Here is a 26,559-nt window from a genome sequence, read left to right on the forward strand (position 1 = left end):
TTCAACCATGGAAGAGTGTAATTCTAGACCTTCAACCATGGGAGAGTGTATTCTAGACCTTCGAACCATGGGAGAGTGTATTCTAGACCTTTGAACCATGGGAGAGTGCATTCTAGACCTTTGAACCATGGGAGAGTGTATTCTAGACCTTTGAACCATGGGAGAGTGTATTCTAGACCTTTGAACCATGGGAGAGTGTATTCTAGACCTTTGAACCATGGGAGAGTGTATTCTAGACCTTTGAACCATGGGAGAGTGTATTCTAGACCTTTGAACCATGGGAGAGTGTATTCTAGACCTTTGAACCATGGGAGAGTGTATTCTAGACCTTTGAACCATGGGAGAGTGTATTCTAGACCTTCGAACCATGGGAGAGTGTATTCTAGACCTTCGAACCATGGGAGAGTGTATTCTAGACCTTCGAACCATGGGAAAGTGTATTCTAGACCTTCGCACCATAGGAAATCATGTTCTAGGCCTTTAACCATAGGATATTGTATTTTAGACCTACAAATAGAGTAAATCATATTCTATAACTACAAATCGAGGAGATCATATTCTACACTTAAAACAAATTGAGGCCTGTTCTAGGCCTACAACTGGAGGAGATCATATTCTCAAACTACAACCAGAGGAGATCAAATTCTAGGCCTTCAACCGCAACCAGATTTCATATTTCAGGCCTAGTACTGGCACTGCACCACTGCTAAATGAGTGGCCAGCTGAGTCACCCTAGGTTCTGGTCAGCTTCTCTGCCCCTGGTGGGAACAGATTCCTAAGTCATGACACCAGGGTTCTAACTGAACTCGGGGTATAGATGGTGGATCATTTAACTGATCTCTTTCATCATCTTCTAATGGAAGAAGTTCCCCATGACTGGCAGACAGGTGCACCCATTGACAAGCAGGGCATTAAGGAAGCAGCTGACAACTACAGGCCAGTGAGTTCACCATCCGTAGTAGTAACATAAATCGAATATCTCCTAAAAACATAATCTAAAAACGCACAATGATCCAAAGCAGCGTGGCTTTCCTGATGTCACCATAACCTGGTTGAATTTTTTGACATAACGCGTGTTTTGGAACAGGGCAGTGCTGTTGACACAGCCGGGAAATAGGGCAGTGCTGTTGACACAGCCGGGAAATAAATCTTGATTTCAACAAAGGCTTTCATACAATTCCACACAATGTATACATAAAGATTTAGAAGAAAGCACTTAACCCTTGGATGGTGCAGTGGATAGGTAGCTGGCTGAAGGATAGATATCGAAGTGTGGTCCTTAATGGGGTTTATACAGAACAGAGACCAATATGGTCAAAGTAGTTCAACATTTCTAAATAGTAATGCATTTAGGAGAAAATTAATACTCTAATGGAGTATAATACTTGGGGGTACAGTGTTGGCCAGAACTACAAACAAAAGAAAGGAGGTCCTGATTCCTCTATATACAGTGTCTCACAAAAGTAAGTACACCCCTCACATTTTTGTAAATCTTTTCTTCTATCTTTTCATGTGACAACACTGAAGTGTAAATTTCCTGTCCCCTCAAAATAACTCATCACACAGCCATTAATGTCTAAACCGCTGGCAACAAAAGTGAGTACACCCCTAAGTGAAAATGTCCAAATTGGGCCCAAAGTGTCAATATTTTGTGTGGCCACCATTATTTTCCAGCACTGCCTTAACCCTCTTGGGCATGGAGGTCACCAGAGCTTCACAGGTTGTCACTGGAGTCCTCTTTCACTCTTGATTTTGTGAGATACTGTAGATCGTTATATCACTAAAGGCGTCACAAACAGGAGGAAGAAGGTTCTAATTCCTCTGTATAGATCTAGAGAGATCAGATTACATACACCGATATCATTTCACTCATCTCTAGCTTGTTTTACACCAATATGTTTGATCCAGAACTCGCTGCACAATCCAGATTTCCATTGGCAGAACGAAAAAATTAGTTTTTGGTTTGTTTCTTTTCATTTATTCGTTTTCAGTTTTTTTTTTTTTTTTTTTTTTTATTAAGATTTGAATTTGCATTTATTCTATTCAAGTTTCCGAAGACAGTTACATTCTTTCTATTCTATTGTTTTTTTTTTTTTCTATTTTCATATATATATATATATATATATATATATATATATATATATATATATATATATATATATATATATATATATATATATATATATATATATATATATATATATATATATAATTTTTTTTTTTTTTCTTGTCTAATCTATTTATAATTCAAATTTCGGAAGACGACAATAGGCGGTTATATTACTATTTTATTTTGTTCTATTCTATTGTATTTTTTTCTATTCTATTTTCTGTTCTATTCCTTTAATTCATATTCTATTTTACTCTTATATTCTCTTAATACTCTTATATTTATATAATTATATATATATATATATATAGATATATATGTATATGTGTGTGTGTGTATGTATATGTGTGTGTGTGTGTGTGTGTGTATGTATGTATATATATATATATATATATATATATATATGTGTGTATATATATATGTGTGTATATATATATATATATATATTATAATATAATATAATATATATTTCTCTTAATACTCTTCTTTAATTTTCTATTCTGTTCTATTCTGTTTTACTTTGTGTAGTCTATTCTTTTCTGTTCTGTTTTAGTCTATTCTTTTCTACTCTATGCTGTTAGTTTATTTTTTGCTCTATTCTTTTATATTCTATTCCTCCTATTTTATTCCATTCTCATTTTCTTTTCTTTTCTAGTCTATTCTTTTCTATTCTTTTTTATTTTCAGTTCTGTTTTATTCTATTCTTGTTTTCAAATTTGATTTTAAATTCCAATCCAATTCAAATTTAAGTTTTTTTTTTTTTTAGTTCATTTAGTTTATTTTTTTTGATTCTTTTAAATTTGTTACTATTGTAATTCGGAAATTTTGGATACATCCGAATTTCCAAATAACGAAAAATTCCTCCGAACTGAACGAAACGAAACAAACTGCAGATGTCTGTTATTGGTTGAAGCTGCTGAGGAAGGCGGAGCTGAAATTTGTCAGGTAACGTGGCAGAACATTCAGTAATGTCTTTTTTTTTTTTTTTTTCCTCCAGGCTGGCTTTATCCGGGTGGATCACGATTACGTGGTGAAGTCTGCACAGCTGGCGAAGTCGGGGGGCTGCAAACACTTCAATCTGGAATCGTCAAAGGGAGCCAACAAAGAGAGCAGCTTCCTCTACCTCCGGGTGAAGGTCAGCTGACTGCGAAACGACCAATGCTGTTTCATTCGATTTTTTTAGAGAATTCTTCCCCTTCCCTCTGATGGTGTTTGTATATGTGGTAGCATTCTCATACTGTCTAGGTGTAGAGCCGGCAACGCTTTGCGTGGGAGCGCCCTGAATTGTGCGCGCCCCTAGCGCTGCGGCCTCCACCGCTGGCAAGTGGATAGGATGGGGTCTTGATCATGTGGTTAGTATGACGGCCAATCACAGTGATCACATGATTTGGACCCCACCTGCTTGGCCCCCTGATGTTAAAAATCCCCTTAAACGCCTTCCTGCCCAGACCAATTTTGAGCTTTCAGCGCTGTCGCACTTTGACAATTGCGCGGTCATGCTACACTGTAACCAAATGAAATTTTTATCATTTTTTTCCCACAGATAGAGCTTTCTTTTGGTGGTATTTGATCACCTCTAAGGTTTTTATTTTTTGCTAAACAAATAAATAAAAAAAGACAGAAAATTTTGAAAAAAAAATCCGGGCTCTCCTGTGCGAAGTTACGTACGGATATGCGATTTCGCTCTTCCGTGTCAGCTGTGCCACCAGCGACCAGATCCCTCCCCTGTGATTGGCCACAACGGGAGCCAATGAGAGGGTCCCGACCAGAGGCAGAACGGCGGTCTGTAAACAAGGCAGACCGCCATTCTGTGACAAGGGAAGACAGAGATCCTGTGTTTCTGCTAAGCAGGGACAGGGATCTCTGTCCTCTCAAAGTCAAAGACCCCCCCCCCCCACACACACAGTTTGGGGATCGATAAAAAGACGCACCCCCCCCCCAAGCCTAAAAGTACAATGGATGTCCCGGAGCTCGCAGAGGGCACAGGGAAGCCGGGGATATTAATTGTCAGAACCTGATATTAATATATTTATTTTCTTTTTGTCAGGGAGAGGTTGAAGCTGAAGTAGAAGAAATAGGATTTGAACGATACACCATCTTCAGACCAGCGTGAGTATGGAAGTGGGGGGAGCTGAGCTGCTTAGTCACAGCTGGGAGGGGGGAACTGATCTGCAGCATTTCTAATGGGAAGAGGGGTCTGCTGAGTCTCTGCTGGGAGGGGGGAGCTGAGCTGCTTAGTCACAGCTGGGAGGGGGGGGGGGGGTGAGCTGAGCTGCTTGGTCACAGCTTGGAGGGGGGGAGCTGAGCTGCAGCATTTCTAATGGGAAAAGGGGTCTACTGAGTCACTGCTGGGAGGGGGGAGCTGAGCTGCTGATTCACAGCTGGGAGAGGGGAAAATGAGCTGCAGAATTTTTACTGGGAAGAGCAAGCTGCTGAATCACTGCTGAGGGAGAGCTGAGCTGCTGAGTCACTGATGGTAGGAGGGAGTTGAGCTGCTGAGACACTTTGGAGGAGAAGCAAGGGGGAGTCACTTCTTTGAGGGGGAAATTTAATTGGTCTGTCACTGCTGGGGGCGGGGGAGGGGGTAGATGAATTTCTGGGCCAGTGCTGGGTTGAGGAAGCTGTGTGGCCAGCGCGGGGAAACCGAGTTGCTCTGTCAATGCTGAGGGGAGGAGCTGAACTTCTGGGTTGAGGGAGCTGAGTGGCCAATCATTACTTGGAAGGGGGAGCTGAGCTGCTGAGTCACTTTGGAGGAGAAGCATTGGGAAGTTGAGCTGCTGAGTCACAGTTGGGAGGGGAAGCTGAGCCTCAGCATTTCAACTCGGAGGAGGGGGATCTGCTGAATCACTGCTGGGAGGGAGAGCTGAGCTGCTGAGACACTTTGGATAAGAAGCAAGGGGAGAGTCGGAGCTGCGGGGTCACTGCTGGGAGGGGGAAACTGAGCTGCAACATTTTTATTGGGAAGAGCAGGGGAAACCGAGTTGCTCTGTCATTGCTGAGGGGAGGAGCTGAGCTTCTGGGTCAGTTCTGCGTTGAGAGAGCTGAGTGGCCGGATCATTACTTGGAGGGTGGAGCTGAGCTGCTGAGTCACTTTGGAGGAGAAGCATTGGGAAGTTGAGCTGCTGAGTCACAGTTGGGAGGGGAAGCTGAGCCTCAGCATTTCTACTGGGAGGAGGGGGATCTGCTGAATCACTGCTGGGAGGGAGAGCTGAGCTGCTGAGACACTTTGGATAAGAAGCAAGGGGAGAGTCGGAGCTGCTGGGTCACTGCTGGGAGGAGGAAACTGAGCTGCAACATTTTTATTGGGAAGAGCAGGGGAAACCGAGTTGCTCTGTCATTGCTGAGGGGAGGAGCTGAGCTTCTGGGTCAGTTCTGCGTTGAGAGAGCTGAGTGGCCGGATCATTACTTGGAGGGTGGAGCTGAGCTGCTGAGTCACTTTGGAGGAGAAGCATTGGGAAGTTGAGCTGCTTAGTCACATTTGGGAGGGAAAGCTGAGCCTCAGCATTTCTACTGGGAGGAGGGGTCTGCTGAGTCACTGCTGGGAGTGGGAGCTGAGCTGCTGAGACACTTTGGAGGAGAAGCATTGGGAAGTTGAGCTGCTGAGTCACTTGAGGGACTACAATGCTTCTGTTGTAAACTGTAATGTCCGTGGCCTGGCCACGTTCCGAATGCAGCCTACCTTTAACCCAGCTTCCTTCTGCTCTCTGTACAGCGTACTTCTTTGTGACCGGCAAGAGTCACGCCCAGCTGAGTGGTTTACGAGGAAGATGATGGTCCCCATCTCCTACATGTTTCCTACCGCATACTCCGTGCCCATCACCACCCTGGTGAAAGCCATGCTGAATAACGCCATCATCCCGAGTGAGAAGAAGGTGGAGCTTCTGGAAAACAAAGCCATTCACAACCTGGGGAAACTGGGGGGAGAGAAGAGCTAGAGGTCACGAGCGAGGGATTGGGGGTAGATCCTCTGCCATCAGCCACACTGAGGCATTATGGGTACATGACTTGAGCGTGACAATGAGGAATAACTTTTGCTGCACCAAAGGGATTATGGGTACAAGTCTAGTCTGGGTGACATTTTGGGATTGTGGCTACACGTGGCCTCGTGGTGCTCTGGTGTTGACGCCCTTTTATACAAGCTCCGCCCCTTGTGGCATGCGCACGTGCTTATTGCTGGTAAGCACTATTGATAAAACTTATTATCTTGCTTCTTTTAAATTGCACTCTCTTAAGGACAAAAGGAAAGAGGTGGCCTTATGATTGAACTGTAGTGAGTCTTCTGACTCCTCTACATTACTTCTGCTTTTATTTGCCGGGTTTGGCCCACAGATGCCCAGAGGTGAAATTAAATTAAAAAAATATTCTTGTTTCTAAATGTTGTGGCTTTGGTGCTACCCAGTGCCGTGCCCAGTCCATGTTGCAGGGATGGCCAGGGTGGGGCCCATCCTGTCAGTGGTGCTAAGGATAATTTTTTTTTTTTAAAGGGGAAGCACACTCTAAAACGAGAAGCATTTATTATTTTTTGCCCCCTGACTTGCCTAACCCCCCTCTACAGATGCTTGCTTACTTTCATCCAACTTTTTTTTTTTTTTTACATTAAGCGCCACAAGTCTTCACTACCCTGGCCAACCCCTGCGCGTTACGTCCTCATAGACTTCTAATTCGATTGTCTTTGGCCTTTGGGACAGCCCCAGAGGAGTCTACAGGGCACTTGCTGGGCATTTGCAAGGTGCAGTCAGAACAGTGAAGACTGCTGGATGTAAGCAAACGGAGGAACTGCAGTCAGATGGAGTTAAGTGTGTGTAGTGGCGGCTGATGCTCAAATTTTTTTTTTTTTTGGGGGGGGGGGGGGGGTGTCGCAAACAATTCTGAAAAAAAAACCATCAATTTCAGCCTCAATGCAGCCTCACTGTACCATCAATTGCAGCCTCAATGCAGCCTCACTGTACCATCAAGTGCAGCCTCACTGTACCATCAAGTGCAGCCTCACTGTACCATCAAGTGCAGCCTCACTGTACCATCAAGTGCAGCCTCACTGTACCATCAAATGCAGCCACTGTGCCCCATAAAATGCAGCCAGTGTGCCCATCAATTGCCAGCCACTGTGCCTTCAAACGCCGCCACTGTGCCCATCAATTGCTCCCACTGTGCCCCATAAAACGCAGCCACTGTGCCATATGAAATGCTGCCACTGTGCCCCCCCCCCCCGCCCGCCATCTGCACTTGCCTGTCTCAGTGGGACAGCTCCTCGACGTCTTCTCCCTTCCTCTCTTCCCGTCCTCTGCTATGATTGGATGCCTGGCATCCAATCACAGTGCCTGTCATTTCAGCCAGTCAGGTGACGGGTAACAGATCCGAGCACCTGATTGGCGGAGAGGTGGTTTACTGTTAGGAAAGTGAATATTCACTCGCTTTTCTAACACAGCAGAGTGACCTGAGAGATCCCAGCATGGTCACTTTTTTTTATGCCTATTGGAGCCTATGGCTCCAATCAGGTGCTTCAAACCCCCCCCCCCGCCGCTGTAATTCAGGCACCCTGCGCCCGAAAAGGGGCCGGGCGCCTGAATAGGGGGGTGGCAGCGGCGGCCATAGTTAGATTTGTGCAATGCATGAATCTATATATTGGTGTTAGAGGGGGGGTGGCTGCAGAGAGGGGGCGGCGCCCTTATAGACGCACCGCCACTGAGTATGCATCTGTGAAGGGGAAGGGATGGGTTAGGTCGGGTCTTTGGGGTCTGGGGGGGGGGGGGCAAAAAGGAAAAATGCACTTTATTTTCAGGCGTACTTACCCTTTAAGTGCTTTAACCACTTGGGATCCGCGCTATTGCAAAATGACGGCAATAGCGCGGACCCACATTTTCGGGACTACGTCTATTGACGTAGTCCCGGTTACGAGCGGCCTGCGCGCGCTCTGTGATCGGCGAGTCCGTGAGACTCGCCTGATCACCGATCCGTGTAAGGGGTCGATCCCGACCCCTTATCACGTGATCAGCTGTCAGCCAATGACAGCTGATCATGTGATAAAACGGAGCCGGTAATCGGCTAGTATTCCTCCTCGCGCTTACAGCGCGAGGAGAAAAAAAAAAAGCCGATCGCCGGCGGCCGTGTTCGGGACATCAGTCCCGATCACGGCCAGCAATTTAAAAGGACACCTGCCCCCTGCCAGTGCCCACCTGCCACCCGCAGTGCCATCCTGAAATAAAGTAAGTGCCCCCCTGTCAGTGCCACCCAGCAGTGCCCATAGTGCCCACAGTGCCACCCAGCAGTGCCCACAGTGCCACCCAGCAGTGCCCACAGTGCCACCCACAGTGCCACCCAGCAGTGCCACCCACAGTGCCACCCAAAATCTGCCTCAGGTGCTGCACCCCAGTGCCGCCCATCAGTGCCCAGCAGTGCCGCCCATCAGTGCCCAGCAGTGCCGCCCATCAGTGCCCAGCAGTGCCACCTATCAGAGCCACCTATCAGTGCCACCTATCAGTGCCCATCAGTCCCATCTATCTGTGGTACCTATCAGTGCCCATCCGTGCCACCCATCCGTGCCACTTATCCGTGCCACCCATCCGTGCCATCTTATCTGTGCCCATCTTTGCCCATCAGTGCCGCCTTATCTGTGCCCATCGGTGCCGCCTTATCTGTGCCTATTAGTGCCGCCTTAACTATGCCTATCAGTGCCCACCAGTGCAGCCTATCAGTGCCCACCAATGCAGCCCATCAGTGCCCACCAATGCAGCCCATCAGTGCCCACCAATGCAGCCTATCAGTGCCGCCTAATCAGCGCACTTCAATGAAGGAGAAAAATGACCCGTTTGCAAAATTTTATAACAAACTATTAAAACATGATTTTTTTTTTTTTTTTTTTTTGCATCTTTTTTTGTTTGTTTAGCAAAAAATAAAACTCCGAGCTGTAACTAAATACCACCAAAAGAAAGCTCTATTTGTGGGAAAAAAATGATAAAAATTTCATTTGGGTACAGTGTTGTATGACCGCGTAATTGTCACTCAAAGTGCATCAGCGCTGAAAGCTGAAAATTGGTCTGGGACTGAGGGGGGTTTAAGTGCCCAGTAAGCAAGTGGTTAAAAACATTTTGCTTTATTGCTGGTATCCATCTCTCATCAGAGGGGAATCTGCCCCAGATCACTTATAGCAAATATAACACTGAAGGGAAATGCCACCAGGGGGCGTCTCCTGTGATCGGGAATGTTCTGTTTTTAATTCTGTGGACCCCGCCCGTCCAGACAGTGTGGCCACCTGCTGACCGGGCACTGTCCACAAGCAGCTTAACTCTTCAGTAGGAGTGTACAGGGATTAGCACAGCTGTCAGGTTTGTGCCCCCCCTACCCCCATCAGGCAGATTCATCCTCTCTATTCATCCTGGTGACCCCCTACCCTGTTACCCTGAAAATAAGACCTAGCGTTATTGTCAGTGATGGCTGCAATATAAGCCCTACCCCCCAAAAATAAGCCCTACCCTGTTTCCCCAAAAATAAGCCCTACCCTGGAAATAAGACCTACAAGGACTTTAACTAGGGAGTTTTTTTCGGGGGTAGGGCTTATATTGCAGCCATCACCGACAATCACTCTAGGTCTTATTTTTGGGGGAAACAGGGTATCACTGAAAGGGGGAAAAAAAACTAATTGTGGGTTGTCACCAGAACAGAAGATAGAGGGGGGGAATCCTTCCAATGGGGACACAAGTTCTGGTGACTCCTCACTGATATAAATACAAAGAATTACCGCTCTAAGGTAATGACTTCTCCCAAAACAGCTGTCGCCACAACCCCACAGGGTGCCGGCTCTGTTTGCAAAAGGAACTGAAGTAGAAAAGATGTAGCTGGATAGCCGCACTCCGAATTATTCAACTTTATTTCAAAAATGTAATTAAAATCATAGCATCTAGGCTGGTAAACAGACTAACTGCACAGCCGGCGGCTATCCAGCTACATCTTTTCTACTTCTGGTGACTCCTCACTATGGAGGGATTTCCTCTCACTTCCTGTTGCGGCTCGGGGGGGGGGGGGGACAGGAAGTGAAGGGAAATCTCCCCCAGTGGGGGAAGCAGAAGGGGGGGGGGGGAGGGGTTATAACTCCTCCTCCTCTCTCCATCCAAGACCAAAACCTTTCGCCTTTCGGGTTCTATTGTAAAGAACGAACGATTACAATCAAAAACGGTTCTTGGTGTGTGTGGCCAACCTTCCTCATCCCCGGACGTCCGGGTGCCTTTATTTTTTAATTTACTATTTTTGTGAAGGGATTTCAGGAAGAATTAATTTTATTGTTTAGAATATATGAATGTATAATAAATATGGAATATGTGTGTTTTTTTTTTTTTTTTTTTTCTTTTCTTGATTTTTATGGTATAAAGGGATTGGAAGAAGAAACAATTTATTGTCAGAATATATAAATAAATTATATATATATGGAATTTATAACGTGGAAATAAAATAAACGCCTAAAATCCTTCAGTCTTGCAGTAAGTTATTGAGAAAAAATAAATAAAAAATCCCCTTCTGAGCATGCTCACTGATAGGAGGAAATCTCTCGGGATGCTCCATGCCGGGTCTGTTTATAAAACATTCGTTGGACGAATATCCTAAACATTCCTTCCAGCCGAGCTGAATGTCACCTTTTGCACAGATTAAAGTGGTTGTAAACCCACCAAGGCAGCCAGTGAGGTGACCGGCCTCAGGTGATGCACAGAGATGAAACAAATCCCCCTACGTAAGTTGTACCTGCAGCCTTCTCTTCTCTACAGACGTTCAAAGACCAGAATTTATACAGCTTGTCTGAGCTTTCAGAAAACAGGAGACGGGGAGCTGAAGTTGCACTCAGTGAGAGCTGATTGGGGGGAAGGGACACCGCACCCCCTTCCACGGCACATAGGAACAGAGCTGAGGCTGTCAATCGTGGGCTGTGTGCCTGGAGCTCCCTCTCCCCCATCAACTTTTTGTCTCCTGGTGTCAGGACAATGTGTCAGAAGGGACTCATGAGGATAGCAAAGGAAGGGGGCAGCAGACAGGAATTACACTTAGTGCTCTGGATTGAGAAAAGCACACTATAGAGCAATGGTCTGCAAACTACAGCCGGGGGCCAGATGTGGCCTTTTTCCTGCCTATATCCAGCCCTTGGGGTCCAGTTCCTCCCACTGACCCCAATGATGGGACACTATTCCTCCCACTGACCCCAATGATGGGACACTATTCCTCCCACTGACCCCAATGATGGGGCACTATTCCTCCCACTGACACCAATGATGGGGCACTATTCCTCCTACTGATACCAATGATGGGGCACTATTCCTCCCACTGACCCCAATGATGGGACACTATTCCTCCCACTGACCCCAATGATGGGGCACTATTCCTCCCACTGACACCAATGATGGGGCACTATTCCTCCCACTGGCACCAATGATGGGACACTATTCCTCCCACTGACCCCAATGATGGGGCACTATTCCTCCCACTGACACCAATGATGGGGCACTATTCCTCCCACTGGCACCAATGATGGGGCACTATTCCTCCTACTGATACCAATGATGGGGCACTATTCCTCCCACTGACCCCAATGATGGGACACTATTCCTCCCACTGACCCCAATGATGGGGCACTATTCCTCCCACTGACACCAATGATGGGGCACTATTCCTCCCACTGGCACCAATGATGGGGCACTATTCCTCCTACTGATACCAATGATGGGGCACTATTCCTCCCACTGACCCCAATGATGGGACACTATTCCTCCCACTGACCCCAATGATGGGGCACTGTTCCTCCCACTGACACCAATGATGGGGCACTATTCCTCCTACTGATACCAATGATGGGGCACTATTCCTCCCACTGACACCAATGATGAGGCACTATTCCTCCTACTGATACCAATGATGGGGCACTATTCCTCCCACTGACCCCAATGATGGGACACTATTCCTCCCACTGACCCCAATGATGGGGCACTATTCCTCCCACTGACACCAATGATGGGGCACTATTCCTCCAAATGACACCAATGATGAGACATTCTTTACTCCCATTGATTCCAAGGCATTTCCCACAAGGCATTGTTCATATTTGATGTCTGAGGTTTACATCCACTTTAACTCCTGTATCACCAGCTCCATCTAGTGGTCAAAATGTGATATATTTTCTCATTGAGACATTTCAGAAAGCAATACTGGATTTTGACCACTAGTTGGAGCTGGTGATGCAGAAGTTAATCTATTCAAAAACATACGGTAAAATGTACAGTCTGCACAAATGTTTTATAAATAGATTCCAATGCGTGTGCATATATATATATATATATATATATATATATATATATATATATATAGTATCTGACAAAAGTAAGTACACCCCTCACATTTTTGTAAATATTTTCTTCTATCTTTTCATGTGGCAACACTGAAGAAATGACACTTGTCTACAATGTAAAGTAGTGAGTGTACAGCTTGTATAACAGTGTAAATTTCCTGTCCCCTCAAAATAACTCAACACACAGCCATTAATGTCTAAACCGCTGGCAACAAAAGTGAGTACACCCCTAAGTGAAAATGTCCAAATTGGGCCCAAAGTGTCCATATTTTGTGTGGCCGCCATTATTTTCCAGCGCTGCCTTAATCCTCTTGGGCATGGAGGTCACCAGAGCTTCACAGGTTGTCACTGGAGTCCTCTTCCCCTCCTCCATGATGACATCACAGAGCTGGTGGATGTTGGAGACACCATCTGACCAAAGTTTATCTTGGTCTCATCAGACCACAGGACATGGTTCCAGTAATCCATCTCCTTAGTCTGCTTGTCTTCAACAAACTGTTTGTGGTCTTTCTGGTGCATCATCTTTAGATGAGGCTTCCTTTTGAATAAAATGTCACACACATGTAAATTTCGTTTTTGCCTCAGAACAGTAGTGGGGTTCTGAGGGTTAATTGAGTAGAACGGCCTTAACACCAGTCTGGCTGGGCTGTGTTTGGAAGTTCTGCCTGGTCATGTGAACGGTGTGGTGCACATGACAGGCCAGAACCAGGTCTGGTTGGATGTTTAGGTATCGGCCTTCTCTGAACCAATCAGTGCGCGTGCCGGGGCCCGCTGAGGAGTCTGGGAAGTGGTACTTGAGGGGTGTGGGTCACGTGTTAGAGGAGAGGAGTTCGTGAGACCCGTGGGGTCTGGTCTGGTTCCAGGACTGGGGCAGCCCCGTGAGGGGTCCCGGCCAAAAACTCGTTTAAAACGCGCATGCAGAAGTGGATCTGGAGTGCGTTTTTGTGAATGTTTCTAATTTGGATGCTCCAATCTGTCACATTGTATCTCTCTGACGGAATGCTGGTCGGAAACTCTCCATGGCAACAAGGGAAGTGTTCTCTCCCCACCCATGTGAGTCAGTGGGCGTGTTCCCGGTGTTTCTTCAGATTAGGCGACCCGTCAGAATGTGTAACAGAAGTGACAGTTTGTCGCCACCATCTTGCTACACCCCGCACTCCTCCATAGTAAGGATACAGTGAGAAGGGGGAAAGCGGACACCTTGTTACACCCACCGGCGTTTTGCGTTTTACACTTTTTTTTTAACAGTAAACAGGGTTTATATAGTGAAATACAGAACTTAGAGCTCCGTCTGACTGCTTAGATTTTCAATTTTAAAAGCAGTGAACGCCTGTCAGATTAGCAAACCTGTGAGATGAGCCGGGATGCAGCTGCTTTTAAAATTCAACATCTAACCAGACGGAGTTCCAAGTTCTATATTTCACTATATAAACTCACTTTATTGTTATAAATAAGTGTAAAATGCAAAACATCGGTGGGTGTAACAACATGTCCGCTATCCCCCTTCTCGCTGTATCCTTACTGTGGACAGGTGCGGGGTGTGGCAAGATGGCAACGACGAAACGTCACTTCCGTTACACATTCTGAAAGGTCGTCCAATTTGATGAAACACCGGTGTTTAGTCATATTAGGCAACCCGTCAGAAATTGTAACAGGAAATGACGTTCCATCGTCCGCCATCTTGCTACACCCCGCACACCTCCACAGTAAGAATACAGTGAGAAGGGGGATAGCGGACATTTTGTTACACCCACTGTAGTTTTGCATTTTTCACTTATTTTTAACAGTAAAGTGAGTTTCTATAGTGAAATACAGAACTTAGAACTCCGTCTGACTGGTTAGATGTTGAATTTTAAAAGCAGCTAACTTCTGTCAGATTAGCAAACCTGTGAGATGAGTGGGATCGCCGCTGCTTTTAAAATGTAACATCTAATAGTCAGACGGAGTTCTAAGCCCTGTATTTCAGTATACAAACCCAGTTTACTGTTAAAAAATACGTGTAAAATACAAAACTACGGTGGGTGTAACAAGATGTCCGCTATCCCCCTTCTCCCTCTATCCTTACTATGGAGGCGTGCGGGGTGTAGCAAGATGGCGGCGACGGAACGTCACTTCTGCTACACATTCTGACGGGTCGCCAATCTGATGGCTCTCGCAGGCCGGATGTTGATGGGCGGGGCCGCAGACTGTCACACCGGGAAAGATGGCGCAGCGCAGGGAGACACGTGAGTGATGCGGCTCTGTGCTGGGATTTGTAGTTCCTCTGTGTGCGGGGAGTCAGATCTACATCCCGGGTGTGACCTGCGATATCCTCCCCGGAGATCAGTGCAACGAGGGGCTCACTCTGCAGACTGACTCTCCAATCAGCAGCTCCATGGAGGATAAAATAACAAACAGCATTTTGCCTGCTTTTGATTGGATGGTGGAAGGTCACCTGAGCTCTGGGGATCAGTTTGCCTTTTTTTTTTTATGGCAATTTTTATTTACAAGTTAAAATCTGTAATTTGTATTTATTTTTTTGCTAGAAAATTACTTAGAGCCCCAAAACATTATATATTTTAGCAGAGACCCTAGACTAGAGAATAAAATGGCGGTTGTTGCAATATTTTATGTCGCACCGTATTTGCTCATCGGTCTTTCACATGCGATTTAACACACTTTAAAGATTAAAATAAATGATATATCCCAATTTTATTTTGTATTCTATGAAAAATAATGTTATATCGAGTAAATAGATACCTAACATATCGCGCTTTAAAATTTGCGCACGCTCGTGGAATGGCAACAAACGATGGTACTTAAAGCGGAGTTCCACCCAAAAGTGGAGCTTCCGCTCTTTGTACTCCTCCCCTCCTCTGGTGCCACATTTGGCACCTTTCGGGGGGGGGGGGGGGACAGCATGCCCATCTTTCACAGGTATCCTATTCCCACGTCCGGAGCCTCAGCCGTGGGTATTGATGTCACAACCGGGCTCCCTCCTCCCCCCTCCTGTCGCCGGACCTTTTGGAGAGAGGAGGGGAGCCTCGCGCATGCGCAGTAGGGTCCCCGGTGTGAAACTGGAAAGGCCACGCCTCCCTTACCCGCAATGGAGGTGGCAGCACCCGGCATCGGCTGCGGTGCTGACCTCGCGGGACCCCAGGACAGGTACGTGTCTGATTATTAAAAGTCAGCCGGTACAGTATGTGTGCAGGATGTGCAGCCGCTGGCATTTCATTTTTGCAGCGGTGGGCGGAGCTCCACTTTAATAATCTCCATAGACGAAGCATTTCTGGAAGATTTACCCCCCCCCCTTTCCCGACCAGGCCATTTTTTTTTGCGATGTGGCACTGCGTTACTTTAACTGACAATTGTGCGGTCGTGCAATACTCTACCGAAATAAAATTTATGTACACACACACACAAATAGAACTTTCTTTTGGTGGTATTTGATCACCGCTAAGGTTTTTATTTCTTGCACTATAAACCACAAAAGAGCGACAATTTAAAAAAAAAAAAACAAAAAAAAAAAAACATTTATTACTTTCTGCTATAAAACATCCAATAAAAAAAAATCTAATTTCATCATACATTTAGGCCAATATATATTCTGCTACATATTTTTGCTACAAAATCCCAATAAGCGTATATATTGGTTGGTTTGCGCAAAAGTTATCTCGCCTACAAACTATGGGATATTTTTAGGGACTTTTTTTATTTTTGCTAGTAATGGTGGCGATCAGCGGTTTTTAGTGGGACTGCGACATTGCGAAGGACACATTAGACACTAACTGACACTTTTGATGCTTTTTGGGGACACCAATACAATCATCAGTGCTTTTTAAAAAAAAAAAAATGCACTGTCACTGTACTAATGACACTGGGTGGGAAGGGGCTAACTCCCGGGGCGATCAGAGGGGTAAATGTGCTCCCTATGAGTGCTTTCTCAATGTGTGGGGGATGGTTTTACAGAAGGAAGACGGAGATCCTGTTCCTGCTTAGCAGAACGGCGCTCTGCCTTGTTCACATAGATCAGTGTTTCTCAACTCCAGTTCTCAAAGCGCCCCCAACAGGTCATGTTTTCAGGATTTCCCGCAGTAAATATGTACACGGGGGCGGTGCTTAAGTGATTAAACATTTTTAAGGTTACATGTTTAGAGTTACAGAGAGAGGGGTCTAGTGCTAGAATTATCGCTCTCGCTCTAACGATCGCGGCGATACCGCACATGTGTGGTGCGAACACCATTTACGTATGTGGGTGTGGCTTAAGTATGCATTTCACTTCTGCACTGGTACCTCTTGCAAAGTGTGTGTGTGTGTGTGTGTATATATATATATATATATATATATATATATATATATATATATATATATTGCAGTCAGCAAGTTAACAATTTATTTTGTCAATAAAGATGCATCTATCTGACTCCTCACCCGGACAGGACCCTCAGTTTGGGGGGGGGGGGGGGCAGGGGGACCCATCTCTGAGGTTTTACACACTTTTAGATACTGGAGGTAAAATTTCTGTCTGTCCCCACTGGAGAGATTCTCCCTCACTTCCTGTCCCTGTGACACCTGCACAGCAATGAGTGGAATCATTGTGACCAGGACAGGAAGACATGGAGAGCAAAGTGTCTCCACTGACAATGTATCTTTTTATCTTTTTTTTTTTGGGTCTCCATAGCAGTGAATTTTCATCACTTCCTGTCCTGGCAGGAAGTCTCGCCTGTAGGGGACACAGATGGCAATAAAACCCCATAGACCCTCCCTCCCCCGACCGGTGGGAAGAAATTAAAATTTTTGTAATCCGTTGCAGATGAGGACGATTCGGATGACGCTCCAGAACTGGTGGACTGTGAGGATGAGTACGGGGATGACGCCGCCTGGGATGACGATGACTCTGGACTGCAGCAAGACGTGCGCTGCCTGTTCTGTGACAGGTACAATCCCCTCCCAATACTGACTGCTACCGCTCAATACTGGCTGATACCCCACCAATACTGGCTGATACCCCCCAATACTGGCTGATACCCCCCTAATACTGGCTGATACCCCCCTAATACTGGCCCCCCTAATACTGGCTGATACCCCCCCTAATACTGGCTGATACCCCCCCTAATACTGGCTGATACCCCCCCTAATACTGGCTGATACCCCCCCAATACTGGCTGATACCCCCCCCAATACTGGCTGATACCCCCCCCCAATACTGGCTGATACCCCCCCCACCCCAATACTGGCTGATACCCCCCCCAATACTGGCTGATACCCCCCCCAATACTGGCTGATACCCCCCCCCCAATACTGGCTGATACCCCCCCCCCATTATACTGGCTGATACCCCCCCCCCCCATTATACTGGCTGATACCCCCCCCATTATACTGGCTGATACCCCCCCATTATACTGGCTGATACCCCCCATATAACTGGCTGATACCCCCCCATATAACTGGCTGATACCCCCCCATTATACTGGCTGATACCCCCCCATTATACTGGCTGATACCCCCCCATTATACTGGCTGATACCGACCCCATTATACTGGCTGATACCGACCCCATTATACTGGCTGATACCGACCCCATTATACTGGCTGATTACCCCCCCCCCAATACTGGCTGATTACCCCCCCCAATACTGGCTGATTACCCCCCCCAATACTGGCTGATTACCCCCCCCAATACTGGCTGATTACCCCCCCCCCCAATACTGGCTGATTACCCCCCCCCCCCAATACTGGCTGATTACCCCCCCCAATACTGGCTGATTACCCCCCCCCAATACTGGCTGATTACCCCCCCAATACTGGCTGATTACCCCCCCAATACTGGCTGATTACCCCCCCAATACTGGCTGATATGCCCCCCAATACTGGTAGATGCCCCCTATCGTATTGGATGATACCCCCTATTATACTGGATTATACCACCCCAATGCTGGCTGATATGCCCCTCCCCCCAATACTGGCTGATATACCCCTCCCCCCAATACTGGCTGATACCCCCCTAATACTGGATGATGCCCCTCCCCAATACTGGGTGATTCCCCCCAATACTGGCTGATGCCCCCCTAATACTGGATGATACCCTCACCCCCTAATACTGACAGCCCCCCCCCCCAATACTGGGTGATACCCCCCAATACTGGATGATACCCATGGGTGCCCCCTGGTGGCGCAGTGCAGTGACTCTACCCCCATGCTGAGATTAGATATCAGCCACACGGGGGGGCATTGGTTTTAGGGACTTGGATGACTCCTAGACTAGAATTGTGAGGGGTTATTATTGTGTCCACTGACACTAATGCTGGGGGTTATTATTGTGTCCGCTGACCCCAATGCTGGGGGTTATTATTGTGTCCGCTGACACCAATGCTGGGGGGTTATTATTGTGTCCGCTGACACCAATGCTGGGGGTTATTATTGTGTCCGCTGACACCAATGCTGGGGGTTATTATTGTGTCCGCTGACCCCAATGCTGGGGGTTATTATTGTGTCCGCTGACACCAATGTTGGGGGTTATTATTGTGTCCGCTGACACCAATGTTGGGGGTTATTATTGTGTCCGCTGACACCAATGTTGGGGGTTATTATTGTGTCCGCTGACACCAATGCTGGGGGTTATTATTGTGTCCGCTGACACCAATGCTGGGGGTTATTATTGTGTCCGCTGACACCAATGTTGGGGGTTATTATTGTGTCCGCTGACACCAATGTTGGGGGTTATTATTGTGTCCGCTGACACCAGTGCTGGGGGTTATTATTGTATCCGCTGACACCAGTGCTGGGGGTTATTATTGTGTCCGTTGACACCAATGCTGGGGGTTATTATTGTGTCTGCTGCAAAAAATGCATCAGGATCAACATTTGTGGGTGTTGAGGTGTGGGAATGTGTTACTATTGTGGGCCCTCTGGAGGTGTCGGGGGGGGGGGGGGGGGTTTGGTGCCTCTATAATTGTCCAGTTGGCCATCACACCCTAAATAACACTCTTGTGTTGGATATCTCGTAGGATTTTCCATTCACCGGAGGAGACTTTCCGGCACTGCCAGGAGCTTCATCACTTCAACATCGGGCAGTTCATGTCGGCACACGGTACGGTCTGTAGCGGGGGAGGGGTGGTATTTCGGACATCACATGATGGAATATTACTGTACAGTGATTTGTATCTTTCATGAAGGTCTGACCTCTCTGCTCTCCATAAGGAAAAAGATAAAGGCGGGTTGTCATGCCGTCACCAACTCTGAGGCCTCTCAGTGTTTGCAATTCCTGCATCCTCTCATCTCTCATCAGCAATAAAGAATTGCCAGTAACAAGAAACTTCTCATCAGAGATGAGCTCCGCCCCCCTCCGTTATCTTTGTTTAAATGCTTAAAGTGGGTTTTATTTTTTTTGTTTTCTTTTTAAACCACTTGCCCACCGCGCTAAAACCAATATACGGTTACAGGGCGGCTCTCCAGTTCTGGTAGGACAAACTGAACGTCTCCCAGAGAAAGTGCTTCCCGCACGCCCCCCGGAGTATATGTCAGGAAGTGTCTGTGATCACTGTGTCCCGGGGTAAAGGGCCAATCACAGCTGGGCACATGTAAATGGTGTTGCCAGTTTTTGGCTTTCCTTTCCTCACACAGAGACAATGCGGGAGTAAAGGAGCGCCAATCTGACAGGGCACCGTGAGCACAGAATTTACACTGATAATCAGTGCCACCTCATCAGTGCCCATTAGTGCCCATCAATTCAGGTTGTCAGTGCCGCCTTATCAGTGCCCCTTAGTTCAGTTTATCAGTGCCGCCTCATCAGTGCCCATCAATTCAGGTTATCAGTGCCGTTTATCAGTGCCCATCAATTCAGGTTATCAGTGCCGCCTCATCAGTGCCCATTAGTGCAGGTTATCGATGATACCCTATCAGTGCCCATCAATTCAGTTTATCAGTGCCCATCAATTCAGGTTATCAGTGCTGCCAAATCAGTGCCCATGAAATTCAGGTTATCAGTGCCACCTTGTCAGTGCCCATCAATTCAGGTTGTCAGTGCCGCCTTATCAGTGCCCTTTAGTTCAGGTTATCAGTGCCGCCTCATCAGTGCCCATCAATTCAGGTTATCAGTGCCCATTAGTGCAGGTTATCAATGACACCCTATCAGTGCTCATCAATTCAGGATATCAGTGCCCATCAATGCCTATCAGTAACGCCTCATCAGTGCCCATCAATTCAGGTTATCAGTGCTGTCAAATCAGTGTCCATAAATTCAGGTTATCAGTGCAGGTCATCAGTGCCCATCAGTTCAGGTTATCAGTGCCACCTTGTCAGTGCCCATCAATTCAGGTTATCGGTGCTGCCTCATCAGCGCCCATCAGTGAAGAGGAAGAACAACCTTTTTGCTAAATTTTGTAACAGAAACTAGGAAAAACTTTTTATTTTTTCAACATTTTTAGTATGTTTTTTTCATTTATGGATGTAAACAAATGCCGGAGGCCGTGGCGGTCAGATCGAGGTAAGTATGCAAAAAAGAGTGAATGCCTTATTTTTTATTTTTTTTAGATTGTACTCCCCTCTTATTGTGTTCCTTATCTGATGCTTCCATTTTCCATAGACATCATCTATCTATCAGTCCCGGGAATGTTCACCAGAATCTTTGTTCTTTGTTTCAGGTCTGGACTTCTACGGCTACATAAAGTTCATTAATTTTGTACGATCGACGGTAAGTATGTATTATTACCGACACGGCAAGAGACCACCAATCGAGATAGAGAGAGATATATATATATCTCTATCAGGGGCTTTTTATATGTGAAGCTTAACTCTTTCGCTGGCAGTTATTTTTTGGGGGGGGGGGGAGGCGATGTCACCCGCCGTGCCCACCAGACACGGCCTATGACAGGTCACTGTACTGGCCTGGTGCCATGCGACTGCTGTGGCCAATCACAACAGATCACATGACAGTTATACACAATGAAAGGCTTTGGTCCATGCCATTCATTGTTTACTATTATGATGAGCTCTGTGATTTGTCACAGGCATCACATGGTATAGTAAGAGCCAATCGCAGCCCATTTGTGCCATGCAACTGCCATGGCCAATCACAACAGGTCACATGACAGTTGTACACAATAAAAGGCTTTGGTCCATGCCATTCACTGTTTACTATTGTGATGAGCTCTGTGATTGGTCACAGGCATCACATGGTATAGTAAGAGCCAATCGCAGCCCATTTGTGCCATGCGACTGCCATGGCCAATCACAACAGGTCACATGACAGTTGTACACAATAAAAGGCTTTGGTCCATGCCATTCACTGTTTACTATTGTGAGGAGCTCTGTGATTTGTCACAGGCATCACGTGGTATACTAAGAGCCAGTTGCGGCCCATTTGTACCATGTGATTAACTGTGGCCAATCACAACCGTAAACACTGAATGCGTAGTTTTCATTTAGAAAAATGGTTGCTTATACTGTTAAAGTCACAGTTAGAAGCAACCATACAGTGAGGGAAAAAAAGTATTTGATCCCCTGCTGTTTTGTATATTTGCCCACTGACAAGCGATCAGTCTATAATTTTAATGGTCGGTTTATTTTAACAGTGAGACAGAATAACAACAAAAATATCCAGAAAAACGCATTTCAAAAAAGTTAAATATTTGCATTTTAATGAGTGAAATAAGTTATTTAATTCCCTATCAATCAGCAAGATTTCTGGCTACCAGATGTCTTCTATACAGGTAAGGAGCTGAGATTAGGAGCACTCCCTTAAAGGGAGTGCTCCTAATCTCAGTTTGTTAACTGTATATAAGACACCGGTCCATAGAAGCACCGTGAAGGACTGAGATCCTGCAGCGCCTGCAAGGTCCCCCCTGCTGAAGAAAGTACATGTACAGGGCCGTCTGAAGTTTTCTAATGAACATCTGGATGATTCAGAGGAGAACTGGGGGAAAGTGTTGTGGTCAGAGGAAACCAAAATCGAGCTCTTTGGCATCAACTCAACTCGCCGTGTTTGGAGGAGGAGGAGGAATGCTGCCTATGACCCCAAGAACACCATCAAACCGTCACACATGGAGGTGGAAACATTATGCTTTGGGGGTGTTTTTCTGCTAATGGGACAGGACAACAAGGGTTTTGCCACCGAGTACTAAGTCATGTTTTGCGAAGGGATCAAATACTTCTTTCACTCATTAAAATGAAAATCAATTTATAACTTTTTTGAAATGCATTTTTGTTCAATAAAAAAGAAAAAAAAGTAATAAAAAAATTGAAGAAAAAAGAAAAGTATATATTTTATATATATATATATATATATATATATATATATATATATATATATATATATATAATTTTTTTTTTTTTTTTCATACTGTGACCAGTTAGTATCCCTGATCACCACCAGTGTAAAACATATTTTTTTTAAATCTCGCCGTGCCTCTTACTAAATACCCTGGACTGTCTACTTTCCAAAAAAGGGGTAATTTTGGAGGGTATTTGTACTGTCCTGGCATTTTCAGGGCCTCCAAGTAATGATTCGGTACATCAGATCAATTTTTAGATATATACCATGCTGTAGGTTTTTGGACCTCTGTGCTGACACTTCTATACATATAGCTGGTGGGAAGGGGTTATTTATTGTTAATGATGAATGTTGATCTGTGGGAGTTACATTTGAAGTATCCGGGAAATCCATTCATTTTTGTAACGTTTTCTATCCGGGTCTTTCCTCGTCTCCTCAGAACTGTACAGCCGACAGTCTACAGAACATCGGCAGCCCGAAGCCTTGGGATCAGGATAGCTTCTTCAAGCCGGTGATTGAGGACGACTTGCTGTTGCAGTACGGTGAGGGAGCAGACGTCTCATTTCCTTGGCTTGTGGGGTCCATAAATTGTGACTTCTGCTATATAGAAATCAAGGGCAAGCACCGAAAACTGATCTGAAAACTGATCTTGGTTTGATCTTGGATGCTTTGTAGGGAGAGGTCTGAGGTCTAATAAACCCCAGATCTCTCCATTAAGAGGGTCATGCTATGACAATGAATGCTGTTCATCCCTTTTGATAGCAATTAAGTTCAGATCTCTCCATTAAGAGGGTCATGCTATGACAATGAATGCTGTTCATCCCTTTTGATAGCAATAAAGTTCATCTTATAAAAAAATAGTTACTATGCGAGCACGGGGCCGGTGTCGTTAGTCTTGCCAAGGGCCCCGCAGGTGACAGGATTAGAGAGCGGACTCACTGGACTCAACAGCTACATTCAGAGACATGATGCCCATGCCTCCTCTGCTGACATCGTGCCCGCCTCTCCAGCCATGCCTGCCTCCTCCGCCTCTCCAGCCATGCCTGCCTCCTTTGCTAACATCATGCCTGCCTCCTCCGCTTCTCCAGCGTGCCTGCCTCCTCCGCTTCTCCAGCCGTGCCTGCCTCCTCCGCTTCTCCAGCCGTGCCTGCCTCCTCCGCTTCTCCAGCCGTGCCTGCCTCCTCCGCTTCTCCAGCCGTGCCTGCCTCCTCCGCTTCTCCAGCTGTGCCTGCCTCCTCCGCTTCTCCAGCCGTGCCTGCCTCCTCCGCTTCCTCCAGCCGTGCCTGCCTCCTCCGCTTCTCCAGCCGTGCCTGCCTCCTCCGCTTCTCCAGCCGTGCCTGCTCCTCCGCTTCTCCCAGCCGTGCCTGCCTCCTCCGCTTCTCCAGCCGTGCCTGCCTCCTCCGCTTCTCCAGCCGTGCCTGCCTCCTCCGCTTCTCCAGCCGTGCCTGCCTCCTCCGCTTCTCCAGCCGTGCCTGCCTCCCCCGCTTCTCCAGCCGTGCCTGCCTCCTCCGCCTCTCCAGCCGTGCCTGCCTCCTCCGCCTCTCCAGCCATGCCCGCCTCTCCAGCCATGCCCGCCTCCTCCGCCTCTCCAGCCATGCCCGCCTCTCCAGCCATGCCCGCCTCCTCCGCTGACATCGTGCCCGCCTCTTCAGCAATGCCTGCCTCCTCTGCCTCTCCAGCCATGCCCGCTCCTCTGCCTCTCCAGCCATGCCCACCTCTCCAGCCATGCCCGCCGCCTCCTCTGCCTCTCCAGCCGTGCCCGCCTCTGCCTCTCCAGCCGTGCCCGCCTCCTCTGCCTCTCCAGCCGTGCCCGCCTCCTCTGCCTCTCCAGCCGTGCCCGCCTCCTCTGCCTCTCCAGCCGTGCCCGCCTCCTCTGCCTCTCCAGCCGTGCCCGCCCTTCCTCTGCCTCTCCAGCCGTGCCCGCCTCCTCTGCCTCTCCAGCCGTGCCTGCCTCTCCAGCCCGTGCCTGCCTCTCCAGCCGTGCCTGCCTCTCCAGCCGTGCCCGCCTCCTCTGCCTCTCCAGCCGTGCCCGCCTCCTCTGCCTCTCCAGCCGTGCCCGCCTCCTCTGCCTCTCCAGCCATGCCCGCCTCCTCTGCCTCTCCAGCCATGCCTGCCTCCTCTGCCTCTCCAGCCATGCCTGCCTCCTCCGCTGACATCGTGCCCACCTCCTCAGCCATGCCCGCCTCCTCTGCATCCAGCCATGCCCATCTCCTCGGCCTCTCCAGCCATGCACGCCTCCTCTGCTGACCTTGTGCACATCTCCTCCACTTCAGCCATGCCCGCCTTCTCCGCTGACATTGTGCCGCCTCCTCTGCTGACATTGTGCCCCCTCCTCCGCCTCTCCAGCCATGCCCGCCTCTCCAGCCATGCCCGCCTCCTCTGCCTCTCCAGCCATGCCTGCCTCTCCAGCCATGCTCGCCTTCCTCTTCCTCTCCAGGCCATGCCTGCCTCCTCCACTGACATTGTGTCCGCCTCCTCCGCTGACATTGTGTCCGCCTCCTCCGCTGACATCGTGCCCGCCTCCTCAGCCATGCCCACCTCCTCCGCTGACATCGTGCCCGCCTTCTCTGCCTCCAGCCATGCCCATCTCCTCGGCCTCTCCAGCTATGCACGCCTCCTCTGCTGACCTTGTGCACACCTCCTCCACTTCAGCCATGCCCGCCTTCTCCTCTGACATTGTGCCCGCCTCCTCTGCTGACATCGTGCCCCTTCCTCCGCCTCTCCAGCAATACCCGCCTCCTCTGCCTCTCCAGCCATGCTCGCCTCCTCTGCCTCTCCAGCCATGCCTGCCTCCTCCGCTGACATCGTGCCCACCTCCTCCGCTGACATCGTGCCCACCTCCTCTTCCTCCAGCCATGCCCATCTCCTCGGCCTCTCCAGCCATGCACGCCTCCTCTGCTGACCTTGTGCACACCTCCTCCGCTTCAGCCATGCCCGCCTTCTCCGCTGACATTGTGCCTGCCTCCTCCACCTCTCCAGCCATGCCTGCCTCTTCCGCCTAACCTTGTGCCTGCCTCCTCTGCCTGACATCGTGCCCCCTCCTCTGCCTCTCCAGCCGTGCCCCCTCCTCTGCCTCTCCAGCCGTGCCCCCTCCTCCGCCCTCTCCAGCCGTGCCCCCTCCTCCGCCTCTCCAGCCGTGCCCGCCTCCTCCGCCTCTCCAGCCGTGCCTGCCTCCTCTGCCTCTCCAGCTACGCCCACCTTCTCCACTGACCCCGTGCCCGCCTCCTTCACCTCTCCAGCTGTGCCCTCCTCCGCTGACCTCCTTCTTGCCTCTCCAGCTGTGCCCTCCTCCCGCTGACCTCCTTCTTGCCTCTCAGCTGTGCCCTCCTCCTTCACTGACCCTGTGCCCTCCTCCTTCAACTCTGCAGCTGTGCCCTCCTCCGCTGACCTCCTGCTAGCCTCTCCAGCTATGCTCGCCTCCGCTGACCCCATGCCTGCCTCCTTCACCTCTCCAGCTGTGCCCTCCTCTCTGCTGACCCCCTAATTGCCTCTCCAGCTGTGCCCACCTTTTTCGCTGACCTCGTGCCTTCCTTTTCCGCTGTGCCCGCCTCTTCCGCTGACCTCGCTTGGAAAAGCATCAGATCAAACCAACCTCAGTTTGATCCGATACTTTTAAGGACAGAAGAGAGACATGGGGTCTAATAGACCGCAGATCTCTCAGTAAAGAGTACCTGTCACCGCCTATGCTTTCGCAAATGATGTTGTTCCTCCCATGTAATAGCAATAACGTTGGTAAAAAAAAAAAAATTGAAAAATAATGAAAAAAAAAAAATTAAATAATAAAATACGTTTTGTTGTTCATCACTTGTAATAGCAATAATGTTTATAAAAAAATAAAAATAAAAAACTACAATGTGAGAAAAACTTGTTTTTTAGATT

At 47.9% G+C, this 26,559-nt stretch overlaps 2 protein-coding genes across 2 annotated transcripts in view; both read left to right on the forward strand.

Moving 5' to 3' along the window:
• The first annotated feature begins 337 nt into the window (after window positions 1-337).
• LOC143929556 (protein HTATIP2-like) lies at window positions 338-6,485 on the forward strand. Its single transcript, XM_077453434.1, has 4 exons — window positions 338-435; window positions 3,068-3,245; window positions 4,158-4,219; window positions 5,823-6,485. Exons 1-4 carry the CDS (start codon window positions 338-340, stop codon window positions 6,043-6,045), a joined length of 561 nt encoding a protein of 186 aa, XP_077309560.1. The 3' UTR covers window positions 6,046-6,485.
• Window positions 6,486-14,503: 8,018 nt separating this feature from the next.
• PRMT3 (protein arginine methyltransferase 3) overlaps window positions 14,504-26,559 on the forward strand; it is a 142,474-nt gene continuing 130,418 nt past the window's right edge. Inside the window, exons 1-5 of the mRNA XM_077453436.1 lie at window positions 14,504-14,656; window positions 17,224-17,347; window positions 19,418-19,500; window positions 21,053-21,102; window positions 23,120-23,222. Of these exons, the coding sequence (XP_077309562.1) occupies window positions 14,635-14,656; window positions 17,224-17,347; window positions 19,418-19,500; window positions 21,053-21,102; window positions 23,120-23,222 (382 nt within the window). The 5' untranslated portion in view covers window positions 14,504-14,634. The remainder of the gene's footprint in view (window positions 14,657-17,223; window positions 17,348-19,417; window positions 19,501-21,052; window positions 21,103-23,119; window positions 23,223-26,559) is intronic.

The sequence above is a fragment of the Lithobates pipiens genome, unplaced genomic scaffold (assembly GCF_037356315.1).
Source record: "Lithobates pipiens isolate NorthernLeopardFrog02 unplaced genomic scaffold, aLitPip1_a1.2 Scaffold_24, whole genome shotgun sequence".
Taxonomy (NCBI): domain Eukaryota; kingdom Metazoa; phylum Chordata; class Amphibia; order Anura; family Ranidae; genus Lithobates; species Lithobates pipiens.

What these genes read in the sequence shown, in the direction of transcription:
- LOC143929556 (XM_077453434.1), top strand. Translation starts at nt 338, where the DNA reads ATGGGAGAGTGTATTCTAGACCTTCGAACCATGGGAGAGTGTATTCTA. An exon ending in TCCTCTACCTCCGGGTGAAG is followed by an intron (nt 3,246 to 4,157) that starts GTCAGCTGACTG and finishes TCTTTTTGTCAG; the next exon opens with GGAGAGGTTGAAGCTGAAGT. An exon ending in TACACCATCTTCAGACCAGC is followed by an intron (nt 4,220 to 5,822) that starts GTGAGTATGGAA and finishes CTCTCTGTACAG; the next exon opens with CGTACTTCTTTGTGACCGGC.